Source organism: Hylaeus volcanicus, chromosome 4, assembly GCF_026283585.1.
Source record: "Hylaeus volcanicus isolate JK05 chromosome 4, UHH_iyHylVolc1.0_haploid, whole genome shotgun sequence".
In the NCBI taxonomy this organism is placed as follows: Eukaryota; Metazoa; Arthropoda; class Insecta; order Hymenoptera; family Colletidae; genus Hylaeus; species Hylaeus volcanicus.
The window spans coordinates 20,200,891-20,226,899 of NC_071979.1; the positions used below are offsets into that span (position 1 = coordinate 20,200,891).

Below are 26,009 nucleotides of genomic sequence, written 5' to 3' on the forward strand. Positions count from 1 at the left end.
GTCAGGTGTCCGAATAGCAGTCCATCATTTTACCCTCTGCTCCCTCTTTCTCGCCCTCGTTTTCACCTTAGTTCCCAGCACTTGGAGCTTGTTAGTTAAGGCGTAGTCAGGGAAAAATGAACAGCGGTTGCAGTCGGCTCGCTGACCCTTGAAAATATGCGGATAAGGATAGGAAGGCCTCGGTATTCGAAGCGCCTCGACATTTCGTGACGCATCGATGCTCAACGGTCAGATGGAAACGCATCACCGGTGAACTGTGGAACGAGCTTTAGCACCGGCGCCTTAATTACACGTTGTCCTGTTCCCCGCGCTAATCGCCGGCCACTTACCCACGCGATCGGTACCATAATCCTCGACGTTTGCTTCTGGAACGTCCAAAGGAGGGCATCTTCGTTTATTCGAACGCAAAGTGGGCCTTGTAGAATTATTCACGCGAAAACTACAAGCGGGAATAATTTTACATTTTAATGGAGGATTTTAGAAGATATTTGACGTTTGACATTCATACTAACACGAGTGGTTCGGTTTGCAGGACTTGATGAAGCATGGAGACTACGTAGACCATCCTCGGAAGAGCTTCGTATGGCATTTCTGAGTGACGAGATGTCGAGGGTAGATTACTCGGGAAGATGAGACTCCAAAAGGATTGTTTTAGGGAGAATTGTGGTCTCTGAAATTAACCATTCACGGTAAATTACGAGGGATGAAGTTACCTGGTGTACTCGATGTCTCCCGGGTGAGAACTCGAGTCCTACCCTTTCCATGTTTTAAGCCTCTGCGAGAAAAGGTTCCTTCCTTATTCTGGTAACCCTATCTAATTCAGTGACTCTTAAAGTTCAGACGAAAGTGACTTAAAAAATCAGTAATTTTTGAATACTTCTCTCCTAACGACATTTTGGATTATTTAACATTCCTGAATATCTTGAATTCTATAAGGTAGGCAACGTGTGCACATATGCAGTAATTAGGTATCGTGTACAAAGTAATACGAAAAGTGAATTAACTGGTAAAACGTCTTTTCAGTCTACTTAAAAATAATCTATGCAGTTAAACGTACTAACTTCAGTATTCCACGAGGGAAAGAATTAACTATAGTCCTATTATTTGTTAAATTTTCAATTTCTGGATTTACAGAGTCATTCTTCGTAAAAAATGGTTAATTATTTCAGTATTAAATTCAGTGGTTCCTTGCCGCAGAATAATTATCACAATCTTCTCAAGCATTTTATTAAAAAGACACTGTAAATGTAGGTAGTCTATTAAAATGCTTGCGAAGTCGTCGAGTAACGATTATCCCAAGATTCATTTAGCACCTGAATCGATAAAAATGGACGTCGTCTCGTCCTCGTAATATTCTTTGTTACATTAGGCGTACAAAGATGCTACAGAAAACCTTGAAGCGGGATGAAATAATGACGACAATATTAACTTCCTATTATTACCTCTATTTTTAAGACCGCGAAGGCCGTTCCTACCTGCGCACGAAGGTAAGAAGACAAACTACCGATGCACGTAGTCTGGGAAGTCTAAGAATCTCGTAGTTTTTATCAGATTCTGTCAGAGGATAAAAGAAGTTTTCAAGGTATTATCAGAAACAGGACGTTATACCTTTCGTAGTTGGGAACAAGAGTTTAAAGTCTACCTAGAAACGCGGAGATAAGTATCGCCGGCATAGTAGTATATAAACATACTAATCAGAAACGGAAACTGATCCCGCTGCATTTTAATATTTTATTCCGCCCAAAAAACCTGCACGAACTTATTTTTACGATCGAACAAAATTTAAATATCGTTCGGAATATTTGAGACTGAGATTTACTCTTAATCGTTGAAAATAGACGAGAACTTGTTGTTTCTTCGTTTTAGTCATACTCGCAGCTTCTTGATCGCACATGCGGTGGATCAACTGACGATCCAGAGGAAGTCCCGTCAAAGACGACTTCAATTAGATCGACCGTGTCCGGGAGCTTCCCTCGTTATTGGTGGCCCTCGTGTAAGAAGAGAGGAAGCGTCGATGCTCGATTGAACAAATGGGAATTCATTGGCCAGGTCCATTCAGCAAACACGAAGTCCATTGATCGAGTGGTCGATTGATCGCACGGCGTTTCCTAATCGTGCGTGCCGTTTCGTCTAGACGTTTTATATGAACGATTACTTTGAACACTCGGCAACTTCCGTAGATCAAGTAAATCGTGTTATCGATCTCGAATCAGGAATTGTTAAAAAAATATGTTAGAGGTCTAAATTTGATCGTAATTGCATTTTATTGCGATATTCCTTTTGGAGTAAATAGCAAATCGAGAGCTGTTTATCTTTTACTCGTTATTCGCAATTTGTCTGCGGATGAGAGTAGCCTGGTTGCTGCATTGTGGTTTGATGACGACCACGGTACCTGGATCGGTGCCCATTTGCTCGAGAACGTTGAGCAGAACGCCGCACTCTGGACAAGAATATTGACACGATCAATGTTGCAACCTGTCTTTATTAAAGACAACGTGTAAGGCTCACTTTCACTTTTCATTGGGGGTTGATCGATTGATACGATCGTTGAGGTAAAAAATGGCACCATTAGAATTGTCAGAGTATAAAAAAAAGACTTGTAGCAAAGTGTTGAAAACGTGTAACACTGCTTGTCATATCAAGAACAGGTGGTGTAGCATGTGTGTGGCCTTAGACAGTTTATTTTATATAAACGTTACGACTGATAATTTATATCCTCCTACTGTTGCTTCTTTTGCATACTTACTCACGAAGATCTTGTATATTTGATGTTGAACGTGTGGAAAATAAGGTATTTCATTTGTATATTTTTAATCAGAAATATACTTTCGAACATTCCAAAATCACTACTTCACTGGTACATTACAGCAGAAGAAATAAATATTTCCACCAATCCCTCGTATCATTTGCTTCTTCCATCTGCAGCCTCGTAAAATATTCCATTTTGTACATAGGTAATTACTATTCAACGAGAAACGTATAAACGGTCGCTTGAGTCCCATTCGCGAGTCGAAATCTTTTTTTTTCAGGTAAGAACTTCGTCCATCTCTGTTTAATTATCGCGAGTTCGAGCGATGGCGTCGCGTCGATTAAAATCATAAATTGAGATAATTGCTGGCTTATCGGTCCACTCGTATCAATCTCGGCCCATTAACGGGGGCCCCGATATTTTATCGAGGTGTCCGCGCGGCGCGATCTATTACGCAATCGACCACCGCGAGATCTCTCGAGCGCGACTACGAAAAATTCCTATCGGAATGCAATCGCGCGGATCGGCGAACAGAGAGGGACGGGACAGGCGGAAAAGAAGCGAAACGTCGATGGGAGAAAAAGAGTCAAACTAAATCGAACCGCGAGGAAAGAAAACGATAGTTCTCGTCCTTTGGTGGCAAGGACAAAAGCCACGCGATTCGATTCCTCTGTGGTTGCGACTACGAATGGGAATATTAGAACAATGTAGTTTGTTGAATGTTTTTTAGTCGTTGGAGTAGTCGAGGTGTAGGAAGGAATAGTTCGACTCTTTGAATAGTTGAGCTTCGAGTACTGCGAATGAACATCGACGATCGAGTATTCAAATACTACAAAAATACCACGAATACTTGGCTACTCGTATAAATTATTTAACCCTTTGCACTCCGAATTATATTTCAATTTCGTTACCAGCAGCCCCCAACGCTTTTAAGTGTTCTATTTGAAACTTACTTTAACTAAAAGGTAAGGTAATTTAAATAAAGAAAGGAAGAAACAAATTCACTTAAATACCAGTTTTATTCGTACGATTATTTTTTAATTTTCAAGTGCATGATATCTCTTGAAACAATTTCCAGGATGCAATCTTGGTTTTCTGTCGCATGTTTCACAAGAAAAGATGGTTCCTCTTCTTCCTCCAAGTATTCTTTTATTTGAGCAAACTGTTTCTGTTTGTTGTACGAAAATGAAGCGAGTCTTTCCATCTAAACGATCGTGTTCCAGGCCTTCTCTTGAGATAAAAACTGATGTAGAGTCACACTCGATGTAGGAGTGCGAAGGGTTAACACATCGTTTCCTGATTATTAACACATCAATGAGAAACTCGTCAAGCAATTACACATGTCTTCGTACAAAATTTTCTCACGTTTCCTCAATGAATTTTACAGAGTCTTCGATCATGTTACCGCGTGTAACCATCACTGAAAATTAGCTCCACAGTGAGATCATCTTGCGGGCTACTTTCTCGGCTACTTTTTTGTCACCGATCCAGGGCTGGTAGCCCCGAGGTCGTTACTTAAATCAGGAGCCAAGTAAATTCGTGTCCTTCCGCAGCAACGGGAGGTTTCGATCCCAATCGGTACCGTGCTTGCACAACGGAAAGGTCCTCGTAGAACAATGTCACCTCTCATTTCGCTCTTCTCGGAGGTGTTCATCCCGATCTCGATCTTTCACCAGATAATGAGGAGGCCATCCGTGTCCCGGGCAACGTTTCGAGGAAGTCCTTCGCGCTGTCCGATTTGGTGTAAATGTTTGCGGCGAAAACTCGAGTTTTCTCCTCGCACTCCTCTCCCCGCCCTTGGTAAGGTTTACGAGCAACCCTTCGACGAAGAAGGCGGGAGAGAATAGAGTCGTTAGCGGCTGTCAAATCGCGATCTTGCATTATTTCGGTCTTGTGTCCACCGAAAGGTGCTCTTTCTTCTCCTGTACATTTTCCCTCCGTGCGCGGTTTTCCTTTCTTTTCACCATTTTTCTTTTTTTTTTTTTATACCTTTTTTGTTCTTCGTTTGTTCTCTCGTCACTTTCTTCGACCGGCTGCCCCGTTCGAGAGGTCGTTATCTATCGTATCGGATCTCGCGGCAAAGGAATTGACCGCTCGCTTGGCGAGCAGAGCTCCCTCGCACCTGTTGATGGCTCCAACCTGGAAGAACTGCGCAACGGTGCGTCGAAGACTTTCGTGAGGATGATTGTCTCCGCTTTTGGACATTTTTAAGTTAGGTTAAGTAGTCTATTAATTATTAGGTCGTTTTAAAAGCTCATTTTACAATATTTTTTCGCCTTTCTGGTCATTGTACCGTCACTATAAAATTTCTGTGTTTTTTTTTTTTTATTAAATATTGACACAGTTTTCGGCACGAACTTATGGAATGCAATAATATGTTATTAAAAGAATATATACCTAAATAATAAGTATCAATAATGAGTATCAATAATGGATTAAATACTTGTATTTGTTTGAATGGTTGAAAACAAATAACATATGTACATCCCTTAAAAGGTGGAAAGGTTGTGGAACAAAATGGAACCTATCTAATTCAATAAATCTATATGAAAATTCAAATATACCTTTGAAATGTTTTTTTAAGTGGCACGAAATTTCTGGACAATCCAATACTAATGGTACAATAATGTTAATGTAATATTTCTCACTATCCCTATTTCTCACACCTGGATGTATATTGAACAAATAATTTCACTTCATGCCTTTCGAAATAAAAAATAAAATTCACGTAGGGTACGGGCGCCTAAAATTCTGGAAACTTTAAGCGTTCCAGGTCGGAATCGTTTCGCATCGTCGTCTCTGGATAGTCTTCCAGCGCCAGTCATTCACCGCACGGCGAATGCACTCGCAAATGTCAACGCCGCAGAATAGAAAAACCAACCGTAGGGAAGGAAAAAAAAACGTTGCTCAAGACGATTTTGCAAGTGGCTTGGAATACAGTTCGTTCGCTGCGGCGGTGGAAGCGTCAAATGTCACGTGTCGCGACGCGATTAAATGTCGCGGCGCGCGACGTCCAGAACGGGACGCCTGGAGCGTCCGCCTCGAAGCGGAGATATCCCATTCAAGTAAAAAAAAATTATTTTAAAAAGTTTATTTAAAAAAAATTCATTTTCATTTTGAATAAAACGAATTGGAATCGATTTGCTCGAATGTCGAACCTTAGTGGACCAATTGTTAGAACATTGATTAAAAAAATAATTCTTTGATGGGTTAGGAGTAGCAATGAATGTTTTTAATAAAATTGAATTTTTTTTATATTTACGAAGTTAAAGTACGAATAATTATCAAAGAATCCGCGGATTCTTAAATCTCATTTTGAAATTGAGAAACGTGATTACTGTTACGAGCTTGAAATTACTTAATTCGGAGTCATCGTGCAATGACTAAGAGCAATTGCTGGTGAAACATAGAAAACAGTTTATTTGATCGACAACCAGCGAGGTGACCCTACACAATTCACCGCAAGCCGCACCGTCCCGCTACGTATCGATGTAGCGAAGATCGATTTCTCGTTACGCAATCCTCAGAGAGGGGCACGGTGAAAGATGGAGGGGGGAAAAAAGAAAGTATCCGCGAGCCAGCGTTTCAGGAACTTTCTGGGTCCCACCTTGACGCGACACGCATATGCGCTTCTGCGCTTCCGGTCTTCCGCCATTGCAGAAACGTCGCTCGCAGGATGTCATTAAGAGTAGAGAAAGATACTTCTTCCATCTGGATGTCTAAATATGACTTTTAAGACTAGCGGTATTTTTATCGATTAAAGAAATGACGCTCGAAACAGGATGAATGCCTTTTCCGTTTTGGAGAAGGTCGAAGGACACTTCCGTCCAGGAAGAAATTCTCTAGCTTCGGCGTCTAATTATTTTAATTACAGCGTAGTTTACCACAGATTGAAAACGAATTTTGTGGGAAAAGTTCTGTAAATAACGTCTCGACGCGATTAAAGTAAATAGTCAATTTTTCTTTGAAAACATTTCAATGGAGTCTCTAGTGCAACCAAAAATAATATTTGTAAAAATGATTGTTAATACTACTGTTAGTACATCTGGAATAATCTCCATCGACGTCGTCTGACAATCGTTTTCTCGAACGAACCCGTGTTTACAAGCGGGATTCGTGATAATCTGTGAAACGTTTCCTTATTCGAGAGACATCTATTGGGGGAAACGATCTGCATACAAATGTCTTCCTTCGTCTCAATTGCATTCAGTGAATCCACACATTAAACGCATCTCTGCCGTTTCCTGCTTCGGATGCCTAATGATTATCACCTCTGCCACAAAGCGACATCCATAAACAGAAGCAATATTCGTAGTCGTACAGCGTTTATTCGAATAAACGTTTTCGGATGAGGGTCCTCTCTCGATTAATAATTTCCAGAGCAAATATTTTTTTAACGAGTTGTAACATCCACGACAGGCAGCGATGATTACAAGTTGCGAAGAAGCATCTAGTGCTATTATCGAGCTGACTTATAGAACAGAACTAGTCGAGTAGCTAGCATTCCACGTGGGGTTGTAATTTGCGGTTGCAGGAGCTATCAAGAATTAAATTTATTATATCGTTTTCGATGTTTGTATTTCAACCCTTTCAGACCTGAAGGGTCTTCTTTTTCTCTCGTACTAACGAAATTTAAGTTTTAGGGTTAACTTTGGCTAAAATTAATACGGGGAAAATAAACATAAACGATAGGGTCGGTAATTTGTAAATTTTGTTTCCTCAATTATGGACGTCAGGTCTGGAAGAGTTAATGTAAAGCAGAGTAAAGACACGGACAAACTTTTGAAATAAAATACTAGTATTATTAATTTACACTGGAAGCAATATTTACTCATTCTTTCTTTTTAGATCTACTCACAACAGTCTTGCTTCATCTTCAGTGTTCACTATATCGATTAATTTTCTGTCCAAATGACAATGTAAATATATCAATACACGATTTGTTACATGAACGTCTAATATTGGATCTCAGCAGGTCGAAACGTTTAATGCTCACTTGAAATTCCAATTAAATGCAGGATGAATAAACAGAGGGGTCGCGGTCCCTCCGGAGCAAATAAAGCAAGCCGAAAGAGGACACCGAATGTGAAAAAAACGAATTACGCAACGGTTTCCCGTTAAAGGTGCAGCTTTTTTATTGGCGCATCGGATCGTGCACCTTTAGCAGTGCATCGGGATGACGAGAGGAGGATGCTGAATCCTTGTGTTACAGATTTCCTTCCGGTTGTGCAACAGGCGCCCGGTTACACACCGTGTCTTCCCTCCATAACCCAGGACCAGCCGCGTCTCCCACCACAAAGGATCTCCAGTTTTCTGGCAGCTTTTTTAATAGGTCCGATCCGAGAGATGAAAAAACGAGAGCAGAACGGGCGCAGCTTGTCGACGGCTCGACAAACGCCGAGATTTTTTCGCTCCCTCGAGTGTCCATGTTGGGGAGGGCAGTTCAAACGCAGGAAGTTACGCATCCTGTGATCGATCTGCGACGCAGGATCGCTCTTCGGGCTTTATTCGATCGATCCTGGATGGTGAAAACGAGGAATAACGGTCGAGGACTTTGATCTCCATTGCAATATGAAAAATAGAAGGTAAACTATCAATAACTAATTTCTTATACCTAGAATAAAATGTATGAATTTTATTCGAATCCGTCGAATGGTTTTCGAATTAGAATGGTCACTATGAAAACATAGTTTCGAGAAAAACAGGTCTAAAGTTTTTACACGTAGTAGTGCCTTCAGTTACTTGCCATCGAGTTAGAGAGTCTTTTAGTAACCTTAAGATACCTCGAAAACTATTCGTCGGATTAACTTTTCCAGAGAATATTTTCAAGATATCATACTTCAAGAGAATGCAAAAAAAAAGTCGATTTGTTGAAAATCCTGACTAGACATAACTCCTTAAAACGTAAGCACCCTTTATCAATGAATTAAGTTTCGTCCATCTTTGCTCGGGATTCGTAAGGCTTAGGATCTCGGTTTCTCGACGATTATTATATGGGAAGTCTCTGTTGCGAGAGTCTCGGTGTTCAGCAACACTTTGTTAGCGGGTTACACAATGCAGATCGTAAATGTGTTAAATGAGAAACGAGGAAGAGCCGCGTCTACGTCGCGATGGACCGTGAGAATGCATCGGGCCGAAAAAAACCACGGGGTCGTTTCCTACGACGGATGACGATGATTTGGGGGTACAAACGAGCCGGAGGAGGTTTCTGGAAAAAGGGTTGCGTCCGTGAACCTCCCTTCTATCGGGCCGAACCGGTCTTTTCTCTCAGAATTCATTAAAACGCGCGAGAAAGCCAGGTGAGCGTCCCTCGTTTCCTGAATCACCTGGGAACCATGTGAGGCTTTATTGGAGAACATCACATTTAAAAATGAATAAATGATGAGATTAAAAATCAAGAAATTTTTTGTGAGCTACTACAGTGATTGGATGAAGGAGTGTCATCCCTCGTTAAAAATGTCGATAACATTAAAGTATCATACAGTATCACCTTGGAAAAAATTGTTTTATTATCGTAATATCTGCCTCTTCAGATACAATATTCCGTTATTATTTTCATGGAACGGATTGTTTGACGAAAGCATTGAAATTCCGCTCATTGATCGCGGTGATTCGTGCATTCAAATTCTTGACCTCGTTCTCGCCTAACTGACGTCTACTTAAGTCGCGTTTCCTCTCCAACTGCATTTTCATTTCAATCATTTATTTTTCTCTTTATACAATCATCTTTATTACCCTGCTCTCAGCATTAAATTTTATATTTCTGCTTAATCAATACACGTATTCTACATCGTACCTTAATGCCCTCAGACAACATTGTCCAAGAGCATGAAAGACGTATATGTCTGTCTGTCTATCTACGTACCTGTTTATCCATCCATCTATCCACTTATCTGCCTATCTATCTATGCTGACACTTTGAATGAATAGTAATAGAACTGGCGAAAAATATCTAGAGATGTGGATGCTGTCAATCGATTATTGGCAATGTTGCCCAATCGAGTACGTAATCGCATCAGGATATCTTAGATAAATTCTGAAGATTTCTTCAGACGAACAGGCTGTTGTTTTCATTAAAACAAAGGAAAAATTGTAAAGAAGATTCTAACTACGGTACCGTACTCCAGAAGAATTAATTTCTCCTTTCGCAAAGTATATGAGTGTATACAACCCCTCGATCGACGCAACGGTTGCAACACTTGCACCCTTCCGTCCCTCTTCCAAGGTTCTCGCCAGTAGGGAAGGAAATCCTGCGGTCAAATGGTCAAAAGGCTCGAGACGTAAAGCGGATTATGGCGATTTTCTTATGGAACCGACAGCTTACGCCACTTCTGTTGGATTAGGCCCTCCCAGTGAACCCTTTCTGTCCGTTTCGACGCTCGACTGTTATCTGGGCCATAAACTTTTACTACGTTTTCTGGTCAGTGCGGTTTTTTCGATCCGTTCAGAGGAAGAAAGGCGAAAGGGTTGTTGTTCCCGTCGGTGAAAGGGCTGTTCGTGCTGGGCGTTGTTAAAGACACACGACGAAGGGGTTGACGCAGTAATGCCGCGCAAGGGTCGCGTAAAGCCGGTAAATGGGAAGATTACCGTCGTCCCTTTGTCACAATGGAGACCATTTTCCTATCCCTCTGGGTGAGTTTGCTTGCCAAAAAGAACAATGAACTTTATGGAACTACGGGGAACGTAGTTTGTATCCTTAGCGAGAGTTTGATTGATTTTATCTAGGAATTTCCACTTTCTTCTCGCTCCTGTCTGCAGGTGTCATCGTGTTAGGGTATTTTCTCGAAACAATTGACAATATGGTCAGGAAATGTATTTGAATTGCTCCGGAAACTAACTGTTTATATATCGATAATAACTAGTTTCCTCTTTTGTTCTATGATTATCGAATAATAAATATAATTAGTTAGAAAAGACCAGAGAGAGATGGTTCACTTTTGAATTATAAAAATAATTATCAGTACTCTTGGGAATCAATATTTCTTTTTTCTTTAAGATTGATGGATAGGAGAGAAGTTATCTTTGACTGCAGAAAACTTCGGTTGATAACGGCATAGGATTTCTGAGTGGTGAAGCAGGCGCCATCTTCAGTAGGTGTCCTAAAGCTGGTGAAGGTTATTTGAAGGCGAGCCAGTTACCAGCTACGGAGTATACCGAGTGCTCGAGGAAAACGCGCCATCTTGAGCTCTTAGTATCGACTACGTTTTTATCGATACTTTCATAAAAAACTTTATTACCACTTTTACATCTTATGTTTATTACAGACAAATAGATAGTCAAGATAATAGTCATCATTGCTAGAATGATATTTCCATCCTCGCAATACTAACAATTTGCTTCCCTGTATTATAATTTGCTTCCTTGATTTTAAAACGTTTAAAAATTAATTTGCTCTATAGTAAATGAATATCCTTGCTACCAGTGGAATTTAATGTGAACAAAGAAAATCACATTTTCGCTTATGTTTCTATTTTATTAAATAAAATATTACTCGTTCGAGGCAAGCTGCTTACAGTGCTGTAAGAAGTGTGGCATACTTCATGGGGTTTACGTCGACGCATGATCTGAATTATTTTATTGTAATCAAGGCATTTAGCTTGGCAGTGACATTAAAAAATTCTCCATCGTAGCTGGTTAACATAGTACTCCCTAATGAAATGCTTTCCTTAATTATTGTATCAGATAAATAGCAACCTGGAAAAAGAGAGGGAAAAAAATTAAGGGATGTGAAAAGTATGAAGCTTATATTAGACAGATGCTTTTATTAACAAATGCGAGGGAGACAATAAATAATCGTGTCGCGCGAGCAATAAATAAGTCCTGGGCGCTCAGTATCAACACACTCAAGTTAGCCACAGCTCCGAATCAACTCTTCGACTCGTCGTCAATCGTGCCAGGTGCCCTTCCTCTTCAATCATAACAATTAGCTACGTCAATCGATCACCGAAAAGTTCCCAATCACTCGTCGAGCTTTAAACCAAAAAATCTTAAATGTCCATCTTCGCCAGTAATCTCCAAACTTTGTCTAATCAACAAAGCTTTCACTGTTACAATCCTATCCATTCTTTCCGTCAGGACCTCTGAGGGATCCAGAAAGAACACTCGTCTCCTAGGGGCAATCGCGGTCCTCTATAAACACCCGATATATCGAAAAAGAAACTCTTCTGTTCAGTAAGTAATATTCTTAGAGCAAAGAGCAATGATCTTCGTTCGACACTAAATGAAGCTCATCAGTCGGAGGTCTGGTTAATCTCAAGCGAGAGTGAGGTCCGTTGACGAACCTCACTTTCCTTAAGATAGATTATGAATATTCGTTTGAAAATTTGTTACAGTTCTCGTAAATGTGGATAATATTCTCCTTGCCTCGTTCCTAGTTATGTCACCATAATTAATAACAGATATTCCTAACAGATCTTCCTCACTGACGAGTCCTACTATCCTAAAACAAAATGCACATTGCTCCCTGGAATAAAAGCATAACTCTCCTTACTCGAATCGTAACCCAGTGGTACCATAAAAATTCTGTAATTATTTAATTTGCGTCAACTCCCCACCCCCCACTCTCCCGTAAGTGTAAAGCCTGAGCCTAGCGACCTGACCGACCCTCTCTCTTGTGACAAGGGGTTGATTTCGATCGAATCCTCGACGAGTCCACGGAACTTGCCTCCAATCCTGAAGAGCGTTCCCTGCAGTCTTCGTCCGACCTCCTGGCTGAAGATCGTCGATGATGGGTATGGGTACAGTGTTATTTGGCGTGCGTTTCTTTGGTCGTGCCGACGTGGGGCTTCGTCTTCTCGATCGTACGACACAGAACGATCGATCCGTCGTTAAGAACATGAGTTAATCGGGGATGAACGAGGGTCGACGCGATGGTCGACACCCTCCCGCGTTGGGTTTAGTAGTTCGAGGAGCTGGCCGAGTTGATTGACGACGAGGAAGACGAGGAGGACGAGGGCGAGCTGTACGAGCTGGAGCCGCTGTTAGGCGAGTAGTAGGAGTAGGCTAGGTTCTGAGCTTCCACGCCGTTGGTTGGCGTCCAGACGCGGGAATAGGGGCCATTTCCGTCCCACGACGCCGATGGGTCATAGCTCGACGTGGTCGAGGGCAGAGGAGCTCCGTAGGCTGGCGAAGCTGGTTCCATCGACATTCCTGCAACGGAACATTTTTTATCACTTTTCCCGTGGTAAAATCTCTGTCTGAATCTGAGTTTGAATTTTTAAGGGTTTTCCAGAAATGTAAACATTGATATTAATGGAGATGCTTGTATCCATAAAAAATCAATTTTTATAATAAGGTTTGCTTAAATTATTTTTCTTATCGTAAAAATATTGGATTGTCTGGAAAGTCCATGTTGATTTTCGGTAGGTGGTATAAGTATACATCCCTTGAAAGGTGGAAGGGTTGTGGATCAAAATTGTACCTATTTAATTCGATAAATATACAGTCAGTGTCATAAATATTCGTACCCGCTATATCTGTCGAAGAAAGTCTAAATTAAATGACAAGTTTGATATTTCCAAATAAATGATTCGTTACAAATATGTACACAAAAAGATTTATATATTTATAATAAAAAATTTATTTGAAAACATCAGACCTAGCAATTAATTTAGACAAATGTCTTCAACGGTCATGAAAGGTACGAATACTAATTGGATTAACTATATCTCAAAATTCAAAAGTGTCTTTGAATTTTTCTTAAAAATCAGCAGGAACTTACTCCTGGACAACTCGATAGATATTGCCGATCTACCTGAATAAAAATATGTAATTCCAAAATATCTTAACAATCAATCGTAACTATCTCTTAACGATTCACCTCTTAAATATAATTACTAAAACATTCCTTCGCACTAATTACGACGTTAAAAGTTCACGAAGGTACGTACCCATCGGCATCGCCATCCCACCCTTCTTCAAGAACTGCACGGCGATGAAGCCAACGACAAGGAGGATCGCGAGTTTCGAGAGTACCAAAGCTTTCATAGCTTTCAATCCAACGATAGCCACCAAGATGGGCATCAGAGCCTTCATCTTCAGCTTCAGCAGCAACAGGAACGGCAACAACAGCTTCTTCTTCAATATCCCTCGAGCCTGACTAGTGGCGACCTCGTTCCCTTTGAACTCCACATCCAGATCGGCGAGACTCCTGCTGGGTCTGTACTTCAAACTAGCGTCAACGAAGGGCAGATCAACGCCGTAGTCGAAACTCTTCAGGTACTTGAAGGTCCTGGCCACGATGGCTTCGTCTACGGTGTCCAGAGACCTGGCTTCGGTGTTGGTCCCGAGTTTCTCGTCCAGGTATCCCAACACCTCGTGTTTCAGACACGACGACCACGATTCCGCGGCTATGCACTCGTTGAGGGACCTGGAGAGGAAGTCCTGGCTGGCCAGGCTGCTCCCAACCAGCAGGATGATGATCGGCACCGTCTTGAGCATCCTTTTCGTGTTATCCTTGCACAGGCCCTTCTCGTCCTCGAACCTCTCGCGACTGCGTATAGATCGCGAAACGACGTGTAAAAACCGATCGATTCCGCTCGTTGCGTGTGAGGAGCGAGCGATCGACGATCGAACTGCGACTGACGGAGGAGTGGCCCGTCCCTTTTATTTAATTTGCCCCCCGCGAATCTATGTTATTCGGTCGCGCATGCCGGGAATCGACGATCGAAGGAAAATTATTCAAATTTCACTGGCACATAGACCTCGCCGACGGCTCTCCACCTTCCCTCTTTGTGCTCTCCCCCCTCCCGCCTCATCACCCGCCCCTGTGGTAGCGTGCACGCGGTCGAACGCGCGTAGAAGCGTGTATGTACGCGAACGCGATTGGCAGCGCGCGTCAGGTACGTCGTACACGATGGCATGCGAGGATGGACGGCCACGGGAAAACGGAACTTGCCCCGCGTACGTCGACGGCTCCCTGCTCTTACTTGGCAGTTCTAACGCCGAGCCATTGTGGCCGTATGCCTTCTTAAGAGAGCGGAGTTTCGGAGAACGGGTAACCGTTCTCGTTGTACGGCGACCGGCCAGTGGAACGGTAACGCGTATTTGGACGGCCGAGGACGTTGCCAGAAGTCGGATGAACGGAAGAGTTCTTTGCTGTTAGGTCTGGCTCGTTGACAGGTCCCTGGAGGCTTTCAGAGTCGATTCTTGTTCGAATTGTTTGGCTTTCGTGTAGATTCTGTGGTTTTTAGGATGCATGTTCATTATTTGTGGGAACACGAATTTTCGTTCTTGATTTTGGACGCGAGTTCGTAACGAAATATGTTGACACTCTTGAGTACCTTTCATTACTTATTAGTATACGCGTGCGGCGAGGTTGCTTACTCTCGGCTGATTTTGCGAGAGTGCTCGTCGTTGCTTTACAAAAAGTGTTTGGAGTTGATATAAAATTCTGATTGGGCTTCCGCGCTCACCCGACTAGGTGTTGTCCTCCTGTACAAATTCTTTGACAGAACTGTTTTGAATCCTTTGATTCTTAGGAGATATTGAATTCTAGGTGAAGAGAGTATTTTTCTTTTTTTTTTTTTTATGATCGAGAGAGAATTTAATGACATCTGCGTGTTTATATTTTTAACGCTGGAGGATAGTGAATACTAGTGCATTTCTGAAATTAGAAAGTCATTGGAGATCGTAGAGAAAATAGCATTAAAAATTGAGTAATTTTAAAAAGAAGCGTGTAGAATCATCGACAAGGAAACAAGAGAGCAAAAAGCATCATATTTGAAACTATAACCTAGGAACATCGTAATACACAAAATAAACTAGAATATACATTTAATAATTAGTGGATATTTAGACGTATAAGTTTTCGTATTAATTCATTCATGGACGTGTAAATACACACGAAACAAACTTTTCTTATAATCCTCAAAAGACCGAATAAAATTCATGCGTTTCACAAATAATAGTTATCGTTGAATACAAATTTTTGATAAGATTCTTTGGTCATCGATTCCTTCATTGACGTTGCATCGAGGATTCGCAGGTGTTATGAATGAATTGAATAAGGGAAAGTAAGTTCTTTCAGACTTTCCTTTGTCCAGAGCCAAAGTTTCACGAAGTCATTTAGAAACCAGTAACGAAGAAGAAATGTCGAAATTGTCGAACATTTAAATCGAGGTGAAAGTATAGTACCTACTCAAAAAGAAAACAGTAGCTCAATAACAGACCTTGCGAACTAAAATAAAAACGAGAGACTGAACTTTATTTTATACGCAATAATTATAGGCTTTATAATAAATAATCCCTGTGTTGATACTACATACATCAGTAGGCATTTACCATAATCATAAAAGTATCATAAAAATGAAAATCATGATAGTATAATTCGAATAAAATTGTTAGCCATAATAACGTAACATAAATAGTTATAAAAGCCATCACAGACCCACATAAAGAGACGTTTCCGTAAGCAGCACTTTCGAATTACCCTAACACTGGAAATCTATTGCTTTCTTCCTGCTCAACGCGTACAGATATCAGGGGGAATCAACATACTTCGACCGTAAATCGTGCGTATAATGCATAAAGAGGACACTGAAAAAAGGAAAGTATTCAAAAGGTATCGTAAAACACGGAAAGGTCAGGGGAAGACGAAACTGGATTTCCATTCGACAACAGCTTACATAAAACAAAACGGTACTTCATTGGGCCGCGCGAGGTAGCCGCGTCTGATCATTATCGGGCTCTATCTCCTTGCAGAACCGGCTCGCATGGATCTGGAACTAGACTCGGTGGACGGTTTCACTTCTTGGATTTCTTGTTATCAATCAGTGGCGAGGACAGACCGTGTCGTTTCAGGAAGAAGATCGATGACGTGTACTGTTATTAATAATTTTATTAGATAGTGAAATAAATACTAACAGTCAGGCGTTCTCTTGATCTTCTTAGGGACCGATGCTTAGACTTCAAATTACTTTAAATTATAGTAATGGGGTAAGTGTGTTAATTCATTAAGATTGTGAATTAATTTATAAATGTAGATATATATTCATTGGTTTGATAGATAAATTATGTACAATATAATATTGCAAAAGGACGAAATTGTCCTGAATATATTACTCGAAAGAATTATTCTATACGAAGATTATTTTTATTTACACGAAATTAATCTATATGTAAATCATTATACCATATCAACGTCTTTATTAATTTCTATCTTGGTTAGGTTTTGAAGTACCGAATATCATTCTGAATACTAAATACTGAATTGGGTATCTTGTCGAGCATCAAGAGTGCTGAATTCCTTTTTGAATACTAAATACTAAATGTTGATGACGTCAATTCAAGCCATAACCTATATATTCAAGAAATGAAGGGAATTTTGTGGTAGCTGTATTAAGCTTGCCTTAAGCACGGGTTCCAAAGTGGACAGCTTAGGTATCATTAGAATGCTCTTGACCCAAACTTATTACTTAGTCCCCCTCCTCACTTCCGGTTCGGAATTTGCCACTCATCACTCTGTTGAAACTATGTCAACGTGAGCACATTTACGAATAAGAAATGAGGTGTTATTTCATGGAACAACTTATCATCGAATAAAAACGACATTTTACTCGTAAATTTCGAATTTTTTACATAAATATCAACGTAACTAATCATTCATTGCTACTTCTAACGAATACCAAATGCTAAATTACTGTTTCATATAACTTTCTTGAATTCTCTAAACCATTAAACTAAGCCATTAAACAACCGAAAGAACAAATAATTTTTCCCGTTGGAACTTGAAACTCAAGCATTTCCAACCTCGATGAAACGTGTGAATGGAACAGGCCACGTGATGAATTGCAAAGAATAATTTATTAAATTAAAGGGTACAGAGTGGAGAAGGAAGACAGGTATTTTACAAAAGTCGCGACAGCAGAGAGAACGCAGGTGGACATTTTACGATTGCGCGTGTGCGGAATACGCGAGGTTCTGCGCGTACTGGGACTGCGGTTGCTCGACGTTCTGGAAGGACCTGTACTGGGCAGCTTGGTATTCCCAGGGTCCGTGGGAAGACAACGCAGCGCCGTGTCCGTCGGCGGCGATCTTCTTGCACAGTTGGAAGATGGCCATCCCCACGGCGACGATGAAGCTGAAGAAAGACAGCTGGAGCGCGTTCCAGGCCTTCAAACCCAGGACACCGATGGCCAGAGGGATGAGGGTCATTGCTTTCAACAGAACGAACACGAGGATGGGGATGACGACCTTCTTCAACTTGGACTTGCGTGCCTCTTCAACGGCGCGACCCTGGCCGAACTTGACGTCGAAGGTGAGCTGATCGTCGTCGATGTTCCTGGCGCTCACCTTCACCGACGAGTCCAGTGGCAGCTTGAAGGTCACGTCGTGAGAGGACAGGTAGCTCTCCACGTTCTCCAGAAGGGAGGCCTCGCCTCGTGCAGACACCTCCTCGACCGGGTAAGAGTTGCGGGTCACTTCCACCGTCTCGGAAACCTGTACGCAAGCGAAAGTGGAGGGATGTAACTCTGAACTCTAAACTGGACAAGTGTTTCCCTCTTTAAGACGGCCAAATGACGAAAGCGACGCGATTAATATCATAGACGCTGGTTTTTTGGAAAAATCTTGTGCAGAGGGATTCCTGTCAGTTTGCAGTTAAAACTTTGCACTCGAGGCCTTTCTTTCTGGTATCTATCAGCGACTCGAGATGCTTTCTCAGCGCTCTGTTGTCGAGTCATTCTTTAATCTCGAATACTAAGCTTGGATGTATTGACACTTCGAGTTCCAAAGAAATTGAACCTAAAGAGACATTATTACTGGCAGATTTGCTGCATTAAACCTAGTGGTGACTGAGAGTCGCCTCTCGAGTGCAAAGGGTTAAACTTGTTATCCCACTTTCAAGTTAATTGGAACACAGTTGACTCTATTATAGGTTACTCAAACAGAAAATTTAGCATGACCATATCGTCACTCGAAAGCGGGACCTACCACAAGATGACTCTACAGGATATTAGTGACTCCGTACAAGATTTTGTAATCCATTAGACTCTTTCTCTATTCGCGACCCCTTTGTCTAATCGCGAGCTACCACTTGCCTTGAAGCTATCCTTGCGGAAGATCTGGTCGAGCAGGTTGAGGACCTTGAACTTCATGCAAGATACCTCGTCGTTTTTCTGCGCGCATTCGATCTTGGTCTGGTCCACCATCTGGTCCATGCTGCTGCCCTTCCATAGGTCGTTTTTCGCTGGTTGGGCCGCCGCTAGGGCCAGCAGAGAGCACAGGACGATGAACTTCATGGTTCCCTGGGAAGGTGAGAGACGTCGAGTCGCGTTATACCCTGAGGATTGTCTGGAAACGACGATAGTGCCGCGACTGATGCCTGATGGGTTGGGCATCGGGCTTTTTATACGGAGCCACCGTAGGTCGTCGGGACGTTGAGCGTTCCTCGCTTAGCGGAGCACCCGAACGCCCCCACTTCCGTTCCGTCACGAATTTTCTTTTCGTTCAGTATGGTGTTCGATTATCGAGGCCTCGACGCGATCGTGACGGGACTGTGGGATCGAGAGGGAAAGAAAGCCTTTCTGCGACGCACGAGCGATGTCGGCCGATCCGGCTGCGGGTCGCGTGGCCCGAGCCAAAACGCGATCATCTTTCGATATTAACGATGGTTTGCTTTCTATTAGCGTGGGAGCCCATTTACGATCGCCATTGATTTATTTCGTGACCACGTCGACGTGGAATTCGATGGCCAAAGGCTCGAGTGACTTTTAATCAAGGGAGGTCTCTAGTATGCTGATACGAAATCGAGGAAGTTAGAATGGTAGATTGGAAGGTAGTTTGATGTGAAGAGAATAAATTTTCCGTAAGTTTTCAATTAATATTGTATATTTGATAGAAGGAACTGGTATTTTAGCTGCTGATTCGTTCAAATTTCTGTTGTGCGAATTGATTTTTACGTAATTTATGTAACGCATGGCTACTTTCTTAACGCTTGCTCACTGGTGAAACGAAAAGCTTTAACTTTCGATTTCTTAATATTTAGATTTCTAGATTCAGGACGAAATTAAGAAACACTTATAAGCACATAAGGGAATCATTACCGAGTTCAGTGGCTTGTTATAGCAATTCAGTAATGAACAAAGGAAAAACAAACTCGTACCTAACATACATGAAATCATACGTATAATATATAAAATTCTGCAACATGCGCTGTCCAAAGTTTCCACGCTATTGTAATTCTATTTCTACTCTATTACTATCTCCAAGTACTCGAATACATTTTGAAATCGCCATCTTTCACAAAACCAGTCCCCTCAGAAGCCACACGTGGGCCCATCTTTCATTCACAGTTCAGGATGCCATCACGATCAGGTTCCTCCCAAGTTGGGCGAGGGTTCAAATTGGTTATGCCTAATTTAAAGCGATCGAGGCATTCCTAGTTCGATTGACCCGGATCGGGTGCTTAATAAAACAATCGTATCGCGCGATAAACTGGGCGAAACTTTCGAATATTCGGCGCGTTATCTTGCAGCATCGTCCGCGACCGTAAAACCGGAAGTCGCGCTTCGAGTAAGAGTGGAAGACCCTTCATCCTTGGCACCAATGGCGCCCGTAACATTGGCATTGAATCGATCCGTCATTCGCGCCACGAACACGACACTTTCCACACGTCTGCTCCGTTAGTGCCTGCGCGTCCCTTGCCCCCCTTCAAAATGGCGGAGAGATGCTCGCAGACGAATCCGTCAATCAGGTTGTAATTAGAAACTCGAATATTCTTCAGTGAGCATGAGCATGGTTTGAAATTGCGTGTAAATAGGTATATCACAAAAGGTACATATTTATTTTTTGATTTTAAATATTTTGAGGCATGAATGCACGGACTTAATCGTCAGAAGTCTGATTTTTCAAATCTAATTCTAAAAAATATCAATGGATTTATTATTTGAACAATTTTGACAGTTGACGATTATTTTTTTAACTTTTGTTCAAAAGTACATTATGCAATGGTAACATACATACAGCCAAATATTAAAGCAAACCAATTGCAAGTACAACAAACCAATTACAATTCGACTTAAAAGTTCAGTATCAAACTTGAAACTTAGGGCATTTAAGGGTTAAATGGAATAGAATACAGAATTTCTTATACATACAGGAATTTTGAGATATACCTTCTCTCAAGATTAGTCTCGAGAAGCCATTTACTATTCGCTATGCAAGACACACGTTCATAATTGTTGTTACTAGATATCTGTTCAATCACTGATGTTCATCAATAATTCAAGGAAAAGTGAAAGGACTTGCGAATGAGCTCCAAGTGGTGCATCGTTTAAATACAAACATCGGTAACGACAGACCTAGTTCAACTGCACAGAACTAACCTACACTCGAATGATACGGTGTACATTTATACAGATAGAATCCCCATAAAATTAATTTTCTAACATTTCATGCCTACAATTGAGCCAAAATAAACACATCAAAACTCACTGCATACATGCAATAAATCTTACAGGGAAAAAACATAAAGGACATACGATTCCTAATGAACATAAATTTCTTGCTCAAAGTAACACCAACCGAGGGTTAGTTTCACCCTGAGACGAACTTAACCGAGCCATCGACGGTCCTTCGATCGACCAAGATCTAGAGATTTCTTTGATCCCCATCAGGAATGCGCGTTGCGTGCGCGTTTCACGTGCGAGAATGCGCGCGCGTGGGGTTGCGAGGAGACACTTTTGTCCACTCTGCCCGACTTCCTGCTGCTCGTAACAATGAAGCAAACGGTAATTGGAATTTTGGGTCGAGTTTGCATAAACATTCAGGCCGAAGCAGCCCGTTCGATCGATGTTACCGTTGCCTCGCCGTTCGAGACCTCCAGTTTCCTCTTGTTTAGAATTTTCCCGCGTTCGCGTTCCTGGCCGTCCATTGTCGGGCCAGATTTCTGCGCGGAAATCGAGTCGACACGGAATCCAAGCACGCGTTTCCTCGTTTCCGAGTCAAAACGCAGCTACACGAGCTGCCGCGAACGTGAAAATCAGTGAAATTAACGAAGGATCGATCAAATGATCGTTTTCGAACGAAGAGGTAGCTTTCGGTTAACCTACAGAGGCGAGACTACTTTCACTGCTTCGCCATTCCAAACAACAGGTTAACAATTCGACCTAATTCCTTCGGCGACCCTAGATTTCTTCTGACTGTTTTACCAAGTGTTGCCACTGCAAGGAGGAATAGCGGCTTTTTGTTTCGTTCTTGGTGGACAAAGCTAAGTCGATGAAATGGAAAGTTGGTTAATGCGGCGAACTACTCAGTTAACAAGAAAATTGCATCGTGATGTATAATTAGGTTAGTTAGGGTATTGAACAACTCAATTCCCAGGCAAGAGAATAATTTAAACCCCAAGCTATCGATTTTCTGGATCTCTATTGTCAATTTTCAACTCCACTTTCCTGTATGCTTGAATTACAACCTCCTCGATCCTCTCTTCGATCTACAGAACGTTTAATCAGCTCATCTTGTAGGTACATAATGAAAAGGAAAGTGAGTCTGGAGCATCCTCTGGTAAGGTTCGAGTGATATAGACAGTGGATTCATGAGACCATGTAAGGAATTTTATTATAAATAAGACAGAGTCGCGCGAATAAATATTAAATAGAATGATCTATGGGCGAGGGTCGTTTGTACGGATCAGCCTACTTCCTGTAGGCCCTGTAGGGTCCATGGGGCGCTGCGTCCCAGTGTGGGGGATGCTCCACGGGAGGGTGGCCGTAGTGAACGACCTCGTAGGCGACCTTTGGCTTGGTCAGCTTGAAGATCATCATTGCTCCGCTGAGAACCAACGACAGGAGACCCAGGGTGAGGGCTTTCCACGTCTTCAGCGCGATGAGAGCCAGCGCCAAAGGCACCAAGGCTGTGGCCTTGAACTTCAAACCCAGGAGGAACGGTATCATCACTTTTTTAACGAATCCACGGCCTGCAAAATAGGTGTCGATTAATATCGATCGTTGTCTTCAAACTGCAATTTTTAAATATAATTTTCTTAGTTCTATAATGTTAATAAATTGCAAAGAACAAATTTAAATAGTCTGTTAACATGTTTCTCTTCATTACCTATTTGCAATCATTCTTTAATATCGTATTATATTAAAAGCCACGGATTTTGATTTAAAAACATTTATAAGTAAAGAAACTATCCACCGATTCACTTTTTAAACAAAGTCAGTGGTTTCTGACGAGCAAGAAAAATTATCCCTTACCTTGACCGTTCGAGGAATCCGAAAGGGGTATAGTTAAAGTCCTGGGCATGCTGTCGACCAAGGATCTGGGTACAATGTTGGACCCAGCGATGGCTTCTGGCAGCTTAGCCTCGAGCTGGTGGCTCGACAGGTACCCGTCCAACTTCTCCAGCATCATGGACCTCAGAAGCTCTTTTCTAGAGGGGTCCACGGTTCCGTACTGGGACAGGTATTCTTCGGTGTTATCCTCGGGCATGTCTCTGGACTTCACCACCGCCAAGTCCTCGGTGATGGCGAGTCTGTCTTGCTTGACGGCGTTGCTCAGATAGGCGAGCACCTTGGGTTTCACGCAGGAGTACATCGACTCGTTGTCTACGCACCTGATAACAAAATAAGCGTTACTCTTAGTCAAATGATTTCATAAAAACGAATTAAAAGCTATTGGAATAAGTTAGTAATACATTTGGTTACTCTATTTTATATTTCACTTGCAAAAATCTTCATCGATATAATCGTAACCTATCACTGTTTCAAACAAAATAAAGTAAAGTGTAATATTTATATTCCATTAATTGCTCTACCCTCCCGCGTTATAATCTCTGCAAAAGATAACACCCAGAATGTTTTTGTTATCATCTGAAGCGGTGGTTATCAAAAAAATATGACGATGATTAGGTAATTGACTTCGTTGTTTTTCTTTTTTTTATGTCATTCTCACCTGTAATAAATGCTTTGCAGGGCGTCAGCCGTGGTCTCCGTCCTTTGAGCGGCCGCAACGGCTGCTAGAAGGGTCACGGACGCAACGATCGTAAGATACTTCATGACGCTACCCACCGATTTGCGAGGCTAACCACCGAATGCCGGTACGAACCAAGACAGAGCGGTTTTATAGCCGATGGGAGCCACGTACGGTCGATGAATTTTGATCAGGGACGTGTGGCTGGCTGAAAGGAAAGAAGAAAGCCTCGTTATCTGGGGTGACGATGTTTTCACGGGCGTTCCGTCCCTGCGGAACGATTTTGGTTTCGACATCCACTCTTTCCGCCATTTCCGGTTCTCCGCGCGACGCCCATGACGAGAAATTGGCTGTGACGTCGGCGAAAGAGCTCCGATATTTTTCATTCATAAACGCGAGGTCTCGTTAATAACATAATAGGTGGACCTCGCCTTTGTATCAAAAGGTATACTTGTTTCATCTTCCGTACGTTAATTTTCCTTCCTTCTCGTCACCCAACGATGAATTTCTTAATTTGTGCAATCTTGGTGCAGTAGAGACGTATTTTTAACATTTTTCATAAAATAGAAATGTATAAACAATTAATGGATTCTTTTACTAATGAAAACGAATTATAGATATTTTATTCAGGGATGAAATTGAATAAGGAATATACGAATTGTTTTGACAACTAAATAAACTTCTTTAACCTGCAATTACCTCAAGAACCAAGAACTCAATTCGTAAATTATATAGGAATAACAATAATAATGCACTGTAGTATTCAGGACTCAGTAAAAAAGAATATGAATTAATATATAGAAGTATTAAAAGTAGGTGTACGTTCGATACAAAAGCGAGGTACGGTTATATACTGTTATCAACCTAGTCTAGAATTTATAAAACGAAATATATTCAACGCTAATAATAATATTTAACTTGGAGATACTGAGGAAAAATTTTGGAAAAGACTCGAACCATTGATGGCTTAGAAACTAATCGCAGCGAAGTGAAATTGTTGCCGGCGCCGATCGTGAGACGAGAATAGATGAAAGTGAGAATGGTCTAGGAAAGGTGAATAAAGAGGATGATTAGAAACTGATAGGAAAGTGATTTTCTAACCCGTACTAGTCATGTCACAATAAGCATGAATTTTTACCTATCATTCTATATGATTTGTCGAGTCTATAAAATATATTTCCTGCTTTATAGTATTATTATTACCTTGTTTGTATTTATTTTTAACTGATATCGATTGGAGCTCATTCGTGGAAGTGATTACGAAGGTTCATGTTTAGTATTTTATTAATTTAATGTCTATGTACGGTCATACTTTCGAGTCACAACCTTCAAACATTATAAAATTCTGTACTTACTTTATCATTGACTTATTCTATCCACTTACTATTGAAAACAGAAGAGGATGTACCTTAAAGACGACCAATCTCCGTTTCAAAATATTCATACTACAAGTATAACACTGTGGTAACTATTTCCACATTATTTATTAATCGAAACAATGATATACATTGAAACTTCGAGGTAACATCGTCGAAGCATCGTTCCACTTTGTACAACAAATAGCTTATTTCCTAATCTCAATTGACCTGTTACAAAATATAACAAATTATAATTGGGTATGGCACCCGAGAAGGTATCAATAAATAATTCGTTAAAAATAAATAAATTCTTACGTCTATAGGGCTCTCTTTCTTCGGAGATTCGCTTGCTTTAGTGATAATATACAGTGGGAGTTATAAATTATCTATCGACTGATTCTATTATCGTATTTACTCGCTTGAAATGTAATCAAAGCAATTCGTTTCTTAATTTACAATATTTATACATTTCTATTTCTACATAAAAATTAGACACGCGGAGAACTGCAAATCCCACGTATTCCAGCTTATCACTTTTATTAGAGATCTGCAGAGAACTGCAGAATTCATACTACAAAGTCAAACACGACAATGACACGTCATTAGGTTCGTGTTCGCATGAATCTTCTGACAAGGTGTCAATGGAACCTAAAATATTCGACACTTTGTCAGAAAATCTTATTTATCTCCTTGAAACAATTGCAATCTCCTAACTCATTCTTGTACGTTTAAATATACACGGAAGTAAATACCACTAAATAAATTATACCCATGATACAAACGTTTGCAATTAAATCGACGAGAAAAACTTTATCCTTCTCATTCGATTTAATTCTTGCCTTGAGTCCAACCACTAAACATCCAAGGAACAAATGAAACGGCTCCCTAGCCATAGCGTTAGAAACTTCTGTAGGTTATCGGTTAATATTAGGCATAGTCGCGCTGGAGACTTCAATGCGTGGTCACAGTGTGCGCTCTATACGTGTTCA

The 26,009-nt window shown here is 41.3% G+C and overlaps 3 protein-coding genes across 3 annotated transcripts; all 3 read right to left on the bottom strand.

Annotated features, from left to right (window-relative positions):
- Window positions 1-12,633: 12,633 nt before the first annotated feature.
- Window positions 12,634-15,455, bottom strand: LOC128874949 (uncharacterized). Its single transcript, XM_054120156.1, has 2 exons — window positions 13,639-15,455; window positions 12,634-12,898 (listed from the first exon to the last, which is right to left on the bottom strand). Exons 1-2 carry the CDS (start codon window positions 14,186-14,188, stop codon window positions 12,645-12,647), a joined length of 804 nt encoding a protein of 267 aa, XP_053976131.1. The 5' UTR covers window positions 14,189-15,455; the 3' UTR covers window positions 12,634-12,644.
- Window positions 15,456-17,635: 2,180 nt separating this feature from the next.
- LOC128875232 (uncharacterized) lies at window positions 17,636-18,987 on the bottom strand. Its single transcript, XM_054120621.1, has 2 exons — window positions 18,787-18,987; window positions 17,636-18,187 (listed from the first exon to the last, which is right to left on the bottom strand). Exons 1-2 carry the CDS (start codon window positions 18,985-18,987, stop codon window positions 17,636-17,638), a joined length of 753 nt encoding a protein of 250 aa, XP_053976596.1.
- A 3,396-nt stretch (window positions 18,988-22,383) lies between these two features.
- Window positions 22,384-24,055, bottom strand: LOC128875290 (uncharacterized). The gene is made up of 3 exons (XM_054120749.1): window positions 23,645-24,055; window positions 22,948-23,306; window positions 22,384-22,664 (listed from the first exon to the last, which is right to left on the bottom strand). Exons 1-3 carry the CDS (start codon window positions 23,746-23,748, stop codon window positions 22,384-22,386), a joined length of 744 nt encoding a protein of 247 aa, XP_053976724.1. The 5' UTR covers window positions 23,749-24,055.
- Window positions 24,056-26,009: the final 1,954 nt, after the last annotated feature.